The sequence below is a fragment of the Ranitomeya imitator genome, chromosome 1 (genome assembly GCF_032444005.1).
Source record: "Ranitomeya imitator isolate aRanImi1 chromosome 1, aRanImi1.pri, whole genome shotgun sequence".
In the NCBI taxonomy this organism is placed as follows: Eukaryota; Metazoa; Chordata; class Amphibia; order Anura; family Dendrobatidae; genus Ranitomeya; species Ranitomeya imitator.
The window spans coordinates 669,314,345-669,331,037 of record NC_091282.1 but is presented as its reverse complement, the minus strand read 5'-3'; the positions used below and the strand labels follow the sequence as shown (position 1 = coordinate 669,331,037).

General features: G+C 42.7%; 1 protein-coding gene across 1 annotated transcript; it reads right to left on the bottom strand.

The window, feature by feature from the left end:
- Nucleotides 1-1,261: 1,261 nt before the first annotated feature.
- On the bottom strand, nucleotides 1,262-3,712 carry CHST14 (carbohydrate sulfotransferase 14). The gene has a single exon (XM_069729667.1). The coding sequence runs from the start codon at nucleotides 3,559-3,561 to the stop codon at nucleotides 2,524-2,526; it is 1,038 nt and encodes a 345-aa protein (XP_069585768.1). The 5' UTR covers nucleotides 3,562-3,712; the 3' UTR covers nucleotides 1,262-2,523.
- Between the last annotated feature and the right edge of the window lie 12,981 nt (nucleotides 3,713-16,693).

Sequence of the window (16,693 nt, the reverse complement as noted above, 5' to 3'; positions counted from 1 at the left end):
GCGAAAGACTTCAGGGACATGGTACTTCCGGAGCATGCGCACTAATGCTTTTCGGATTTGCCCGCAGTTGGGCAAAGCATACTACACACGCGGAGAAGGCAATTTGAAGGTGCATGCGCGGACCTGTACACGAACAATACTATTCACAGAACGGAATGCGTACAGCACACCGATTTGGGGTGGGGAGAGGGGCCAGAACCAATGCCCATTGGACCGAGGATATTTCCATACAGCGCAGGAGAAATACAAAAGGTTCTTATGGGGGATTCATGGGGAGCCGGGGGGTTTCACAAGTAGTTGGGGAATGTATAGCTCACACTCTATTCGATGATATTTTTAGTTGAGAGGCAAAAAAACTGGTGACAGGTTCCCTTTAAAGAGCAAAGGGAAGCCCCAAAGGAAAAGAAACTTGAAAAAAAGTGATCTATAAAAGTCGGATTGTGTAAGTAGAGAGGATCTTAAATGAAAAAAATGTTTGATTCTGCAAAATATTATTTGCAGACTCATCACAGGAAAACAAGTTCCAAAAAAAAAAGTTTCACTTTATTCGGTAGCTGTATGGGGTGAAGGAGAAAAAGAGGAAGATAAATTCTGAAAAATAGGAGACGAGTGCACAACTGGCGGACATCATTAACCCCTGAGAACACAATCTGGTCTAGTTTTACCTTTCATGCTCATTGTACGGGATGAGATACTTTTTTCATACGTCAGAGATTGGAGTGAATGCCGACCTTTGCTGCTTAACCCCTTAGATGTCGCTGTCAATTGCAGCCGCTGCACCTAAAGGGTTTGGGTTGAAGAAGTGTCGCCCTTGTGCAATTACAGGATGTCGAAGGATTGTCAAAGCAGACGGGGGGCCTAATGATGGCTCTCAGGACTGCAGTCACTGGACCCCCATCAGGCCCTGCCAGTGTTTGTAGAATGTGGGTCCCATTCATCAAAAGCTTTTACGGCATGAAAATCTTCATTAAGTCACATGATTTTAGAGGCCGTACTAAAATGATGCGACTTTTAGCACTCACGCCATTTTCACGGAGCACCGTTAAGGTGGATGGAACGTGGCGAGGACGCAGCATTCACTAACTCCAGCAAGGACTGGAGTAGGAATAATGGTGAGACGCACGGCATGAAGAAGCGAGTGCTGTGCTTCCTATGCTGCGCCAAAGTAGATATGAATAATCTGCAATGCATGCATGGTGTTATTTTACCCCCTCCCCCGCACAATCACCATTTTTCTAAATCAAAAGGCACAAAACATCAATTCTTTTAAAATAAAATGATTTTATAAAACGCTCCTAGAAAATGTTAGAAATCATCAGAAGCAATTGTCTCATTCCTGTAGCTGTCCAAGGGCTGAATGGGTTAACAGCCAGGTCCATGGCGGTGGTGGCACATAGGGGCTTGTCCAGTATAACCCACCCCCTCCCCCACCCCGGGGAGCGAAGCAGCATACAAGGAATCCACATAGAAAAACACTTCACTGAAGAGAATGCCCAATAATAGGGTGGGGGCAAGTGTTCTCCTTGTTTGGGGTCAGTACAAAATCTTTGGTTACAATGAAAAAGTGCAAAAGATCAAATACAAAAGAGGTTCCAGAGAAGTGTCACCACGTAAACAGCGTGTGCAGGGGGCCAGGCGGCGCCCCTTCATACACCCCAATAATACTTGTAGAGGAAGCGGTTTCCTCTTGCATAGATAGTGACGTCATACGCCCACTAGTGCACAGAACGTGTGTGTCCACTGGAGACTGTTACACTAAGGCTACGTTCAGATTAGCGTTGCGCGCCGCTGCGTCGGCGACGCAATGCACGAAAAAACGCGTGCAAACGCACGCAAAAACGCTGCGTTTTGCGACGCGTGCGTCGTTTTTTGATGAAAATCGGACGCAAGAAAAATGCAACTTGTTGCATTTTCTTGCGTCCGACGCTTGCGTCAAAAACGACGCACGTGTCGGAAAACGCAACAAGAAAAACGCATGCGTCCCCCATGTTAAACATAGGGGCGCATGACGCGTGCGTCGCCCGACGCAGCGTCGGGAAACGCTAATCTGAACGTAGCCTAACGATGATGAAATGTAAGACTGGATCTCATGTACAAAGACCTCAGGATGGAGGGCGGAAAAGTCCTGCAGCGGGGCAGGGCGCGGAAGACGGGGCAGGCCGCGGAAGACGGGGCAGGCTGCGGAAGACATGCCACAGAGCCCTGCCCTCTACAAGAGTCCATTGACCACCCCGCAGTGAGACCCGCCACAAGACCTCGCCGCCTGCCCCCATACAAGACCCCGCTGACAGTCCCGCAGTGAGACCCGCCGCAAGACCCCGCCACCTGCAAAACCTCGCTGCCTGCCCCCCCCTAAAAACCCAGCAGCAAGACCTTACAAAGTGTGAAAAGACCCTGCCAAGATACCGCCGACTGCAGGACCCTGCCGCCTGTCCACCGCAAGAGCTTACCATCTGCAAGTTTTAATACCCTACAGCTTGGTAGATTTTACTGCCTGCACCGAGGAGGACCCCCGCCGCCCCCTCACTGCCTGCAGTACTCACTGGTGATATTGGGCAGGGTGTAGGCGAACAAGGAGTAGTCCATGATGTACTTGGGCAGCAGCTCCCGGACCAGCCCCTGCGGGGTGTTGCACAGGTAGTACTGCAGGGTCTCCCTGCTCACTGGCTTGTACCAGGCCTGCCTCTCCGGGAACTGGATGTATGCGGGGGCGCCGATGACGTCCAGCACCCGGTTGGCGTCCTCCCGCAGCCGCTCGTAGGTGCCGATGAAGTCGTAGGGCACGGCGCAGGGCTGGCACAGCTGGTAGATGGGCATCCAGTGCTCGTTCATCTTCTCCTCATCCTCGTCCAGCAGGTACCGCAGGAACTCGGAGAAGGTGACGTCGTCCCCCTTGGATGCGGCGGCGGGCGGCTGCTGGCGGTACCGGCGCACGATCTCCAGGCCGTACCGCTGCTGGTACTCCTTGATCTCCCCGAACTTGTTCCTGTAGGCGGACAGCAGCCGCTCCAGGGGCTCCCGCACGAACAGGACCTTGTAGTAGTGCTGCAGGCGGTGGCGGATCTGCTCGGCAGACAGGTCGGCCAGGAACACCAGGTCGCTGCGGTGATCCATCTTGAGGCGGGCGTCCACACTGTCCAGGCGGCCGTCCAGCACCTTCAGCACCCGCTTCCAGTTGGAGCACGCCACCTTGGGCACGTAGCAGTACAGCAGCTTGTACTTGTCGTTGACGATGATGTGTCGGAGCAGAGTCCGCCGCGGGCCCGGGGGCAGCGCCCACACACTGCGCGCCACGTCCTGCTGCCCGCACGCCCGCCGCAGCGTCCGGTTCCGGATCTCCCGCAGGGTCTGCTGCTCCTCCGGCTCCCGGCTGTGTGTCCGCCACGCCACGTCCCCGCGGGGAGGAGGGGTCTTCACCTCGGCCAGGATGCCGCGCTCTATCATCAGCAGCAGCCCGCTGGAGGCCACGATCACCCCGAACATCAGCATGGAGGGCAGCAGGGTGCTGTGTCCGCGGAGCCGGGGAGCGGAACGGATGCGCCTCAGGGTGGGGGGCGCCATAAGGAAGCGGAGTCCGGGGCTATCTGCTCGGCATGGCGCTACCGGGGCTCCGGTCCCCTCACTGCTCGGCAGCCTTCATCCCGGCACGGTGACGGTAGCGTCTAGACTAAAGTTGATTTCTTGTGGGGGAGGAGTGATTCCTTGAAAGTATGATGTCACAGGAAAGGGGCGGGGCCTCGTTTAGTCCACCGAAGATGATCCGATTTCAGGAAGTTGCGTTATGCTGAGGCTGCAGCACCGGGGACCCGTGTGAGGGGAGGACCGAGGAGCTGCGCCAGGGACCCGTGTGAGGAGAGGACCGAGGAGCTGCGCCGGGGACCCGTGTGAGGAGAGGACCGAGGAGCTGCGCCGGGGACCCGTGTGAGGAGAGGACCGAGGAGCTGCGCCGGGGACCCGTGTGAGGAGAGGACCGAGGAGCTGCGCCGGGGACCCGTGTGAGGAGAGGACCGAGGAGCTGCGCCAGGGACCCGTGTGAGGAGAGGACCGAGGAGCCGCGCCGGGGACCCGTGTGAGGAGAGGACCGAGGAGCTGCGCCAGGGACCCGTGTGAGGAGAGGACCGAGGAGCTGCGCCAGGGACCCGTGTGAGGAGAGGACCGAGGAGCCGCGCCGGGGACCCGTGTGAGGAGAGGACCGAGGAGCTGCGCCAGGGACCCGTGTGAGGAGAGGACCGAGGAGCTGCGCCAGGGACCCGTGTGAGGAGAGGACCGAGGAGCTGCGCCAGGGACCCGTGTGAGGAGAGGACCGAGGAGCCGCGCCAGGGACCCGTGTGAGGAGAGGACCGAGGAGCTGCGCCGGGGACCCGTGTGAGGAGAGGACCGAGGAGCCGCGCCGGGGACCCGTGTGAGGAGAGGACCGAGGAGCTGCGCCGGGGACCCGTGTGAGGAGAGGACCGAGGAGCTGCGCCAGGGACCCGTGTGAGGAGAGGACCGAGGAGCCGCGCCGGGGACCCGTGTGAGGAGAGGACCGAGGAGCCGCGCCGGGGACCCGTGTGAGGAGAGGACCGAGGAGCTGCGCCAGGGACCCGTGTGAGGAGAGGACCGAGGAGCCGCGCCGGGGACCCGTGTGAGGAGAGGACCGAGGAGCCGCGCCGGGGACCCGTGTGAGGAGAGGACCGAGGAGCCGCGCCGGGGACCCGTGTGAGGAGAGGACCGAGGAGCCGCGCCGGGGACCCGTGTGAGGAGAGGACCGAGGAGCCGCGCCAGGGACCCGTGTGAGGAGAGGACCGAGGAGCCGCGCCAGGGACCCGTGTGAGGAGAGGACCGAGGAGCTGCGCCAGGGACCCGTGTGAGGAGAGGACCGAGGAGCCGCGCCGGGGACCCGTGTGAGGAGAGGACCGAGGAGCCGCGCCGGGGACCCGTGTGAGGAGAGGACCGAGGAGCTGCACCAGGGACCCGTGTGAGGAGAGGAGCTGCGCCAGGGACCCGTGTGAGGAGAGGACCGAAGAGCTGCGCCATCGAGCCTTGTGAGAAGAGGACCGAGGAGCTGCACCAAGGACCCTTGTACAAGGGAATGAGGGGACGGACTAAACTGCATATTGGGATTATGGGATGATGGGATGATGGGCTGCAATACTAGGCTCGACCACTAGATGGCAGCACATTTTACAAATGCAGCCCAGGAAATGACTTCTTGTAATATAGCAAGAAAGGAATTCAATGGAAATACTTAAATGAATCAGAACATCCACAGGGCTGGATTAAAGTTTAATAATAGAACCAGGGAAAAAAGATTGTAACTATATGGGATTATGTGTAGAATATCGGGTTTCACACGCCTGGTGATATATCTCATCAACATCTCATAGGAATATGGGTATAACTATTGTTCTGTATGGGGATTATGGGTGAAATATCACAAATAGACATGCCCAGGAACATACTTCATCTACTTCTGCTAGGAATATGGGTATATCTATTGATCTGTATGAGGATTATGGGTGAAATATCACAAATACACATGCCCAGGAACATACTTCATCTACTTCTGATAGGAATATGGGTATAATTATTGTTCTGTATGGGGATTATGGGTGAAATATCACAAATACACATGCCCCGGAACATACTTCATCTACTTCTGATAGGAATATGGGTATATCTATTGATCTGTATGGGGATTATGGGTGAAATATCACAAATACACATGCCCAGGAACATACTTCATCTACTTCTGATAGGAATATGGGTATAACTATTGTTCTGTATGGGGATTATGGGTGAAATATCACAAATACACATGCCCAGGAACATACTTCATCTACTTCTGATAGGAATATGAGTATAATTATTGTTCTGTATGGGGATTATGGGTGAAATATCACAAATACACATGCCCAGGAACATACTTCATCTACTTCTGATAGGAATATGAGTATAATTATTGTTCTGTATGGGGATTATGGGTGAAATATCACAAATACACATGTCCAGGAACATACTTCATCTACTTCTGATAGGAATATGGGTATATCTATTGATCTGTATGGGGATTATGGGTGAAATATCACAAATACACATGCCCAGGAACATACTTCATCTACTTCTGCTAGGAATATGGGTATATCTATTGATCTGTATGAGGATTATGGGTGAAATATCACAAATACACATGCCCAGTAACATACTTCATCTACTTCTGATAGGAATATGGGTATAATTATTGTTCTGTATGGGGATTATGGGTGAAATATCACAAATACACATGCCCAGGAACATACTTCATCTACTTCTGATAGGAATATGGGTATATCTATTGTTCTGTATGGGGATTATGGGTGAAATATCACAAATACACATGCCCAGGAACATACTTCATCTACTTCTGATAGGAATATGGGTATAATTATTGTTCTGTATGGGGATTATGGGTGAAATATCACAAATACACATGCTCAGGAACATATTTCATCTACTTCTGATAGGAATATGGGTATAATTATTGTTCTGTATGGGGATTATGGGTGAAATATCACAAATACACATGCCCAGGAACATACTTCATCTACTTCTGATAGGAATATGGGTATAACTATTGTTCTGTATGGGGATTATGGGTGAAATATCACAAATACACATGCCCAGGAACATATTTAATCTACTTCTGATAGGAATATGGGTATAATTATTGATCTGTATGGGGATTATGGGTGAAATATCACAAATACACATGCCCAGGAACATACTTCATCTACTTCTGATAGGAATATGGGTATAACTATTGTTCTGTATGGGGATTATGGGTGAAATATTACAAATACACATGCCCAGGAACATACTTCATCTACTTCTGATAGGAATATGGGTATAATTATTGTTCTGTATGGGGATTATGGGTGAAATATCACAAATACACATGCTCAGGAACATACTTCATCTACTTCTGATAGGAATATGGGTATAACTATTGATCTGTATGGGGATTATGGGTGAAATATCACAAATACACATGCTCAGGAACATACTTCATCTACTTCTGATAGGAATATGGGTATATCTATTGATCTGTATGGGGATTATGGGTGAAATATCACAAATACACATGCCCAGGAACATACTTCATCTAATTCTGATAGGAATATGGGTATAATTATTGTTCTGTATGGGGATTATGGGTGAAATATCACAAATACACATGCCCAGGAACATACTTCATCTAATTCTGATAGGAATATGGGTATAATTATTGTTCTGTATGGGGATTATGGGTGAAATATCACAAATACACATGCCCAGGAACATACTTCATCTACTTCTGATAGGAATATGGGTATAATTATTGTTCTGTATGGGGATTATGGGTGAAATATCACAAATACACATGCCCAGGAACATACTTCATCTACTTCTGATAGGAATATGAGTATAATTATTGTTCTGTATGGGGATTATGGGTGAAATATCACAAATACACATGTCCAGGAACATACTTCATCTACTTCTGATAGGAATATGGGTATATCTATTGATCTGTATGGGGATTATGGGTGAAATATCACAAATACACATGCCCAGGAACATACTTCATCTACTTCTGCTAGGAATATGGGTATATCTATTGATCTGTATGAGGATTATGGGTGAAATATCACAAATACACATGCCCAGGAACATACTTCATCTACTTCTGATAGGAATATGGGTATAATTATTGTTCTGTATGGGGATTATGGGTGAAATATCACAAATACACATGCCCCGGAACATACTTCATCTACTTCTGATAGGAATATGGGTATATCTATTGATCTGTATGGGGATTATGGGTGAAATATCACAAATACACATGCCCAGGAACATACTTCATCTACTTCTGCTAGGAATATGGGTATATCTATTGATCTGTATGAGGATTATGGGTGAAATATCACAAATACACATGCCCAGGAACATACTTCATCTACTTCTGATAGGAATATGGGTATAATTATTGTTCTGTATGGGGATTATGGGTGAAATATCACAAATACACATGCCCCGGAACATACTTCATCTACTTCTGATAGGAATATGGGTATAATTATTGTTCTGTATGGGGATTATGGGTGAAATATCACAAATACACATGCCCAGGAACATACTTCATCTACTTCTGATAGGAATATGGGTATAATTATTGTTCTGTATGGGGATTATGGGTGAAATATCACAAATACACATGCCCAGGAACATACTTCATCTACTTCTGATAGGAATATGGGTATAACTATTGTTCTGTATGGGGATTATGGGTGAAATATCACAAATACACATGCCCAGGAACATACTTCATCTACTTCTGATAGGAATATGAGTATAATTATTGTTCTGTATGGGGATTATGGGTGAAATATCACAAATACACATGCCCAGGAACATACTTCATCTACTTCTGATAGGAATATGAGTATAATTATTGTTCTGTATGGGGATTATGGGTGAAATATCACAAATACACATGTCCAGGAACATACTTCATCTACTTCTGATAGGAATATGGGTATATCTATTGATCTGTATGGGGATTATGGGTGAAATATCACAAATACACATGCCCAGGAACATACTTCATCTACTTCTGCTAGGAATATGGGTATATCTATTGATCTGTATGAGGATTATGGGTGAAATATCACAAATACACATGCCCAGTAACATACTTCATCTACTTCTGATAGGAATATGGGTATAATTATTGTTCTGTATGGGGATTATGGGTGAAATATCACAAATACACATGCCCAGGAACATACTTCATCTACTTCTGATAGGAATATGGGTATATCTATTGTTCTGTATGGGGATTATGGGTGAAATATCACAAATACACATGCCCAGGAACATACTTCATCTACTTCTGATAGGAATATGGGTATAATTATTGTTCTGTATGGGGATTATGGGTGAAATATCACAAATACACATGCTCAGGAACATATTTCATCTACTTCTGATAGGAATATGGGTATAATTATTGTTCTGTATGGGGATTATGGGTGAAATATCACAAATACACATGCCCAGGAACATACTTCATCTACTTCTGATAGGAATATGGGTATAACTATTGTTCTGTATGGGGATTATGGGTGAAATATCACAAATACACATGCCCAGGAACATATTTAATCTACTTCTGATAGGAATATGGGTATAATTATTGATCTGTATGGGGATTATGGGTGAAATATCACAAATACACATGCCCAGGAACATACTTCATCTACTTCTGATAGGAATATGGGTATAACTATTGTTCTGTATGGGGATTATGGGTGAAATATTACAAATACACATGCCCAGGAACATACTTCATCTACTTCTGATAGGAATATGGGTATAATTATTGTTCTGTATGGGGATTATGGGTGAAATATCACAAATACACATGCTCAGGAACATACTTCATCTACTTCTGATAGGAATATGGGTATAACTATTGATCTGTATGGGGATTATGGGTGAAATATCACAAATACACATGCTCAGGAACATACTTCATCTACTTCTGATAGGAATATGGGTATATCTATTGATCTGTATGGGGATTATGGGTGAAATATCACAAATACACATGCCCAGGAACATACTTCATCTAATTCTGATAGGAATATGGGTATAATTATTGTTCTGTATGGGGATTATGGGTGAAATATCACAAATACACATGCCCAGGAACATACTTCATCTAATTCTGATAGGAATATGGGTATAATTATTGTTCTGTATGGGGATTATGGGTGAAATATCACAAATACACATGCCCAGGAACATACTTCATCTACTTCTGATAGGAATATGGGTATAATTATTGTTCTGTATGGGGATTATGGGTGAAATATCACAAATACACATGCCCAGGAACATACTTCATCTACTTCTGATAGGAATATGAGTATAATTATTGTTCTGTATGGGGATTATGGGTGAAATATCACAAATACACATGTCCAGGAACATACTTCATCTACTTCTGATAGGAATATGGGTATATCTATTGATCTGTATGGGGATTATGGGTGAAATATCACAAATACACATGCCCAGGAACATACTTCATCTACTTCTGCTAGGAATATGGGTATATCTATTGATCTGTATGAGGATTATGGGTGAAATATCACAAATACACATGCCCAGGAACATACTTCATCTACTTCTGATAGGAATATGGGTATAATTATTGTTCTGTATGGGGATTATGGGTGAAATATCACAAATACACATGCCCCGGAACATACTTCATCTACTTCTGATAGGAATATGGGTATATCTATTGATCTGTATGGGGATTATGGGTGAAATATCACAAATACACATGCCCAGGAACATACTTCATCTACTTCTGCTAGGAATATGGGTATATCTATTGATCTGTATGAGGATTATGGGTGAAATATCACAAATACACATGCCCAGGAACATACTTCATCTACTTCTGATAGGAATATGGGTATAATTATTGTTCTGTATGGGGATTATGGGTGAAATATCACAAATACACATGCCCCGGAACATACTTCATCTACTTCTGATAGGAATATGGGTATAATTATTGTTCTGTATGGGGATTATGGGTGAAATATCACAAATACACATGCCCAGGAACATACTTCATCTACTTCTGATAGGAATATGGGTATAATTATTGTTCTGTATGGGGATTATGGGTGAAATATCACAAATACACATGCCCAGGAACATACTTCATCTACTTCTGATAGGAATATGGGTATAACTATTGTTCTGTATGGGGATTATGGGTGAAATATCACAAATACACATGCCCAGGAACATACTTCATCTACTTCTGATAGGAATATGAGTATAATTATTGTTCTGTATGGGGATTATGGGTGAAATATCACAAATACACATGCCCAGGAACATACTTCATCTACTTCTGATAGGAATATGAGTATAATTATTGTTCTGTATGGGGATTATGGGTGAAATATCACAAATACACATGTCCAGGAACATACTTCATCTACTTCTGATAGGAATATGGGTATATCTATTGATCTGTATGGGGATTATGGGTGAAATATCACAAATACACATGCCCAGGAACATACTTCATCTACTTCTGCTAGGAATATGGGTATATCTATTGATCTGTATGAGGATTATGGGTGAAATATCACAAATACACATGCCCAGTAACATACTTCATCTACTTCTGATAGGAATATGGGTATAATTATTGTTCTGTATGGGGATTATGGGTGAAATATCACAAATACACATGCCCAGGAACATACTTCATCTACTTCTGATAGGAATATGGGTATATCTATTGTTCTGTATGGGGATTATGGGTGAAATATCACAAATACACATGCCCAGGAACATACTTCATCTACTTCTGATAGGAATATGGGTATAATTATTGTTCTGTATGGGGATTATGGGTGAAATATCACAAATACACATGCTCAGGAACATATTTCATCTACTTCTGATAGGAATATGGGTATAATTATTGTTCTGTATGGGGATTATGGGTGAAATATCACAAATACACATGCCCAGGAACATACTTCATCTACTTCTGATAGGAATATGGGTATAACTATTGTTCTGTATGGGGATTATGGGTGAAATATCACAAATACACATGCCCAGGAACATATTTAATCTACTTCTGATAGGAATATGGGTATAATTATTGATCTGTATGGGGATTATGGGTGAAATATCACAAATACACATGCCCAGGAACATACTTCATCTACTTCTGATAGGAATATGGGTATAACTATTGTTCTGTATGGGGATTATGGGTGAAATATTACAAATACACATGCCCAGGAACATACTTCATCTACTTCTGATAGGAATATGGGTATAATTATTGTTCTGTATGGGGATTATGGGTGAAATATCACAAATACACATGCTCAGGAACATACTTCATCTACTTCTGATAGGAATATGGGTATAACTATTGATCTGTATGGGGATTATGGGTGAAATATCACAAATACACATGCTCAGGAACATACTTCATCTACTTCTGATAGGAATATGGGTATATCTATTGATCTGTATGGGGATTATGGGTGAAATATCACAAATACACATGCCCAGGAACATACTTCATCTAATTCTGATAGGAATATGGGTATAATTATTGTTCTGTATGGGGATTATGGGTGAAATATCACAAATACACATGCCCAGGAACATACTTCATCTAATTCTGATAGGAATATGGGTATAATTATTGTTCTGTATGGGGATTATGGGTGAAATATCACAAATACACATGCCCAGGAACATACTTCATCTACTTCTGATAGGAATATGGGTATAATTATTGTTCTGTATGGGGATTATGGGTGAAATATCACAAATACACATGCCCAGGAACATACTTCATCTACTTCTGATAGGAATATGAGTATAATTATTGTTCTGTATGGGGATTATGGGTGAAATATCACAAATACACATGTCCAGGAACATACTTCATCTACTTCTGATAGGAATATGGGTATATCTATTGATCTGTATGGGGATTATGGGTGAAATATCACAAATACACATGCCCAGGAACATACTTCATCTACTTCTGCTAGGAATATGGGTATATCTATTGATCTGTATGAGGATTATGGGTGAAATATCACAAATACACATGCCCAGTAACATACTTCATCTACTTCTGATAGGAATATGGGTATAATTATTGTTCTGTATGGGGATTATGGGTGAAATATCACAAATACACATGCCCAGGAACATACTTCATCTACTTCTGATAGGAATATGGGTATATCTATTGTTCTGTATGGGGATTATGGGTGAAATATCACAAATACACATGCCCAGGAACATACTTCATCTACTTCTGATAGGAATATGGGTATAATTATTGTTCTGTATGGGGATTATGGGTGAAATATCACAAATACACATGCTCAGGAACATACTTCATCTACTTCTGATAGGAATATGGGTATAACTATTGATCTGTATGGGGATTATGGGTGAAATATCACAAATACACATGCTCAGGAACATACTTCATCTACTTCTGATAGGAATATGGGTATATCTATTGATCTGTATGGGGATTATGGGTGAAATATCACAAATACACATGCCCAGGAACATACTTCATCTAATTCTGATAGGAATATGGGTATAATTATTGTTCTGTATGGGGATTATGGGTGAAATATCACAAATACACATGCCCAGGAACATACTTCATCTAATTCTGATAGGAATATGGGTATAATTATTGTTCTGTATGGGGATTATGGGTGAAATATCACAAATACACATGCTCAGGAACATACTTCATCTACTTCTGATAGGAATATGGGTATAACTATTGATCTGTATGGGGATTATGGGTGAAATATCACAAATACACATGCCCAGGAACATACTTAATCTACTTCTGATAGGAATATGGGTATATCTATTGATCTGTATGGGGATTATGGGTGAAATATCACAAATACACATGCCCAGGAACATACTTCATCTACTTCTGATAGGAATATGGGTATATCTATTGATCTGTATGGGGATTATGGGTGAAATATCACAAATACACATGCCCAGGAACATACTTCATCTACTTCTGATAGGAATATGGGTATAATTATTGTTCTGTATGGGGATTATGGGTGAAATATCACAAATACACATGCCCAGGAACATACTTCATCTACTTCTGATAGGAATATGGGTATATCTATTGATCTGTATGGGGATTATGGGTGAAATATCACAAATACACATGCCCAGGAACATATTTCATCTACTTCTGATAGGAATATGGGTATAATTATTGTTCTGTATGGGGATTATGGGTGAAATATCACAAATACACATGCCCAGGAACATACTTCATCTACTTCTGATAGGAATATGGGTATATCTATTGTTCTGTATGAGGATTATGGGTGAAATATCACAAATACACATGCCCAGTAACATACTTCATCTACTTCTGATAGGAATATGGGTATAATTATTGTTCTGTATGGGGATTATGGGTGAAATATCACAAATAGACATGCCCAGGAACATACTTCATCTACTTCTGCTAGGAATATGGGTATATCTATTGATCTGTATGAGGATTATGGGTGAAATATCACAAATACACATGCCCAGGAACATACTTCATCTACTTCTGATAGGAATATGGGTATATCTATTGATCTGTATGGGGATTATGGGTGAAATATCACAAATACACATGCCCAGGAACATACTTCATCTACTTCTGCTAGGAATATGGGTATATCTATTGATCTGTATGAGGATTATGGGTGAAATATCACAAATACACATGCCCAGTAACATACTTCATCTACTTCTGATAGGAATATGGGTATAATTATTGTTCTGTATGGGGATTATGGGTGAAATATCACAAATACACATGCCCAGGAACATACTTCATCTACTTCTGATAGGAATATGGGTATAACTATTGTTCTGTATGGGGATTATGGGTGAAATATCACAAATACACATGCCCAGGAACATACTTCATCTACTTCTGATAGGAATATGAGTATAATTATTGTTCTGTATGGGGATTATGGGTGAAATATCACAAATACACATGCCCAGGAACATACTTCATCTACTTCTGATAGGAATATGAGTATAATTATTGTTCTGTATGGGGATTATGGGTGAAATATCACAAATACACATGTCCAGGAACATACTTCATCTACTTCTGATAGGAATATGGGTATATCTATTGATCTGTATGGGGATTATGGGTGAAATATCACAAATACACATGCCCAGGAACATACTTCATCTACTTCTGCTAGGAATATGGGTATATCTATTGATCTGTATGAGGATTATGGGTGAAATATCACAAATACACATGCCCAGTAACATACTTCATCTACTTCTGATAGGAATATGGGTATAATTATTGTTCTGTATGGGGATTATGGGTGAAATATCACAAATACACATGCCCAGGAACATACTTCATCTACTTCTGATAGGAATATGGGTATATCTATTGTTCTGTATGGGGATTATGGGTGAAATATCACAAATACACATGCCCAGGAACATACTTCATCTACTTCTGATAGGAATATGGGTATAATTATTGTTCTGTATGGGGATTATGGGTGAAATATCACAAATACACATGCTCAGGAACATATTTCATCTACTTCTGATAGGAATATGGGTATAATTATTGTTCTGTATGGGGATTATGGGTGAAATATCACAAATACACATGCCCAGGAACATACTTCATCTACTTCTGATAGGAATATGGGTATAACTATTGTTCTGTATGGGGATTATGGGTGAAATATCACAAATACACATGCCCAGGAACATATTTAATCTACTTCTGATAGGAATATGGGTATAATTATTGATCTGTATGGGGATTATGGGTGAAATATCACAAATACACATGCCCAGGAACATACTTCATCTACTTCTGATAGGAATATGGGTATAACTATTGTTCTGTATGGGGATTATGGGTGAAATATTACAAATACACATGCCCAGGAACATACTTCATCTACTTCTGATAGGAATATGGGTATAATTATTGTTCTGTATGGGGATTATGGGTGAAATATCACAAATACACATGCTCAGGAACATACTTCATCTACTTCTGATAGGAATATGGGTATAACTATTGATCTGTATGGGGATTATGGGTGAAATATCACAAATACACATGCTCAGGAACATACTTCATCTACTTCCGATAGGAATATGGGTATATCTATTGATCTGTATGGGGATTATGGGTGAAATATCACAAATACACATGCCCAGGAACATACTTCATCTAATTCTGATAGGAATATGGGTATAATTATTGTTCTGTATGGGGATTATGGGTGAAATATCACAAATACACATGCCCAGGAACATACTTCATCTAATTCTGATAGGAATATGGGTATAATTATTGTTCTGTATGGGGATTATGGGTGAAATATCACAAATACACATGCCCAGGAACATACTTCATCTACTTCTGATAGGAATATGGGTATAATTATTGTTCTGTATGGGGATTATGGGTGAAATATCACAAATACACATGCCCAGGAACATACTTCATCTACTTCTGATAGGAATATGAGTATAATTATTGTTCTGTATGGGGATTATGGGTGAAATATCACAAATACACATGTCCAGGAACATACTTCATCTACTTCTGATAGGAATATGGGTATATCTATTGATCTGTATGGGGATTATGGGTGAAATATCACAAATACACATGCCCAGGAACATACTTCATCTACTTCTGCTAGGAATATGGGTATATCTATTGATCTGTATGAGGATTATGGGTGAAATATCACAAATACACATGCCCAGGAACATACTTCATCTACTTCTGATAGGAATATGGGTATAATTATTGTTCTGTATGGGGATTATGGGTGAAATATCACAAATACACATGCCCCGGAACATACTTCATCTACTTCTGATAGGAATATGGGTATATCTATTGATCTGTATGGGGATTATGGGTGAAATATCACAAATACACATGCCCAGGAACATACTTCATCTACTTCTGCTAGGAATATGGGTATATCTATTGATCTGTATGAGGATTATGGGTGAAATATCACAAATACACATGCCCAGGAACATA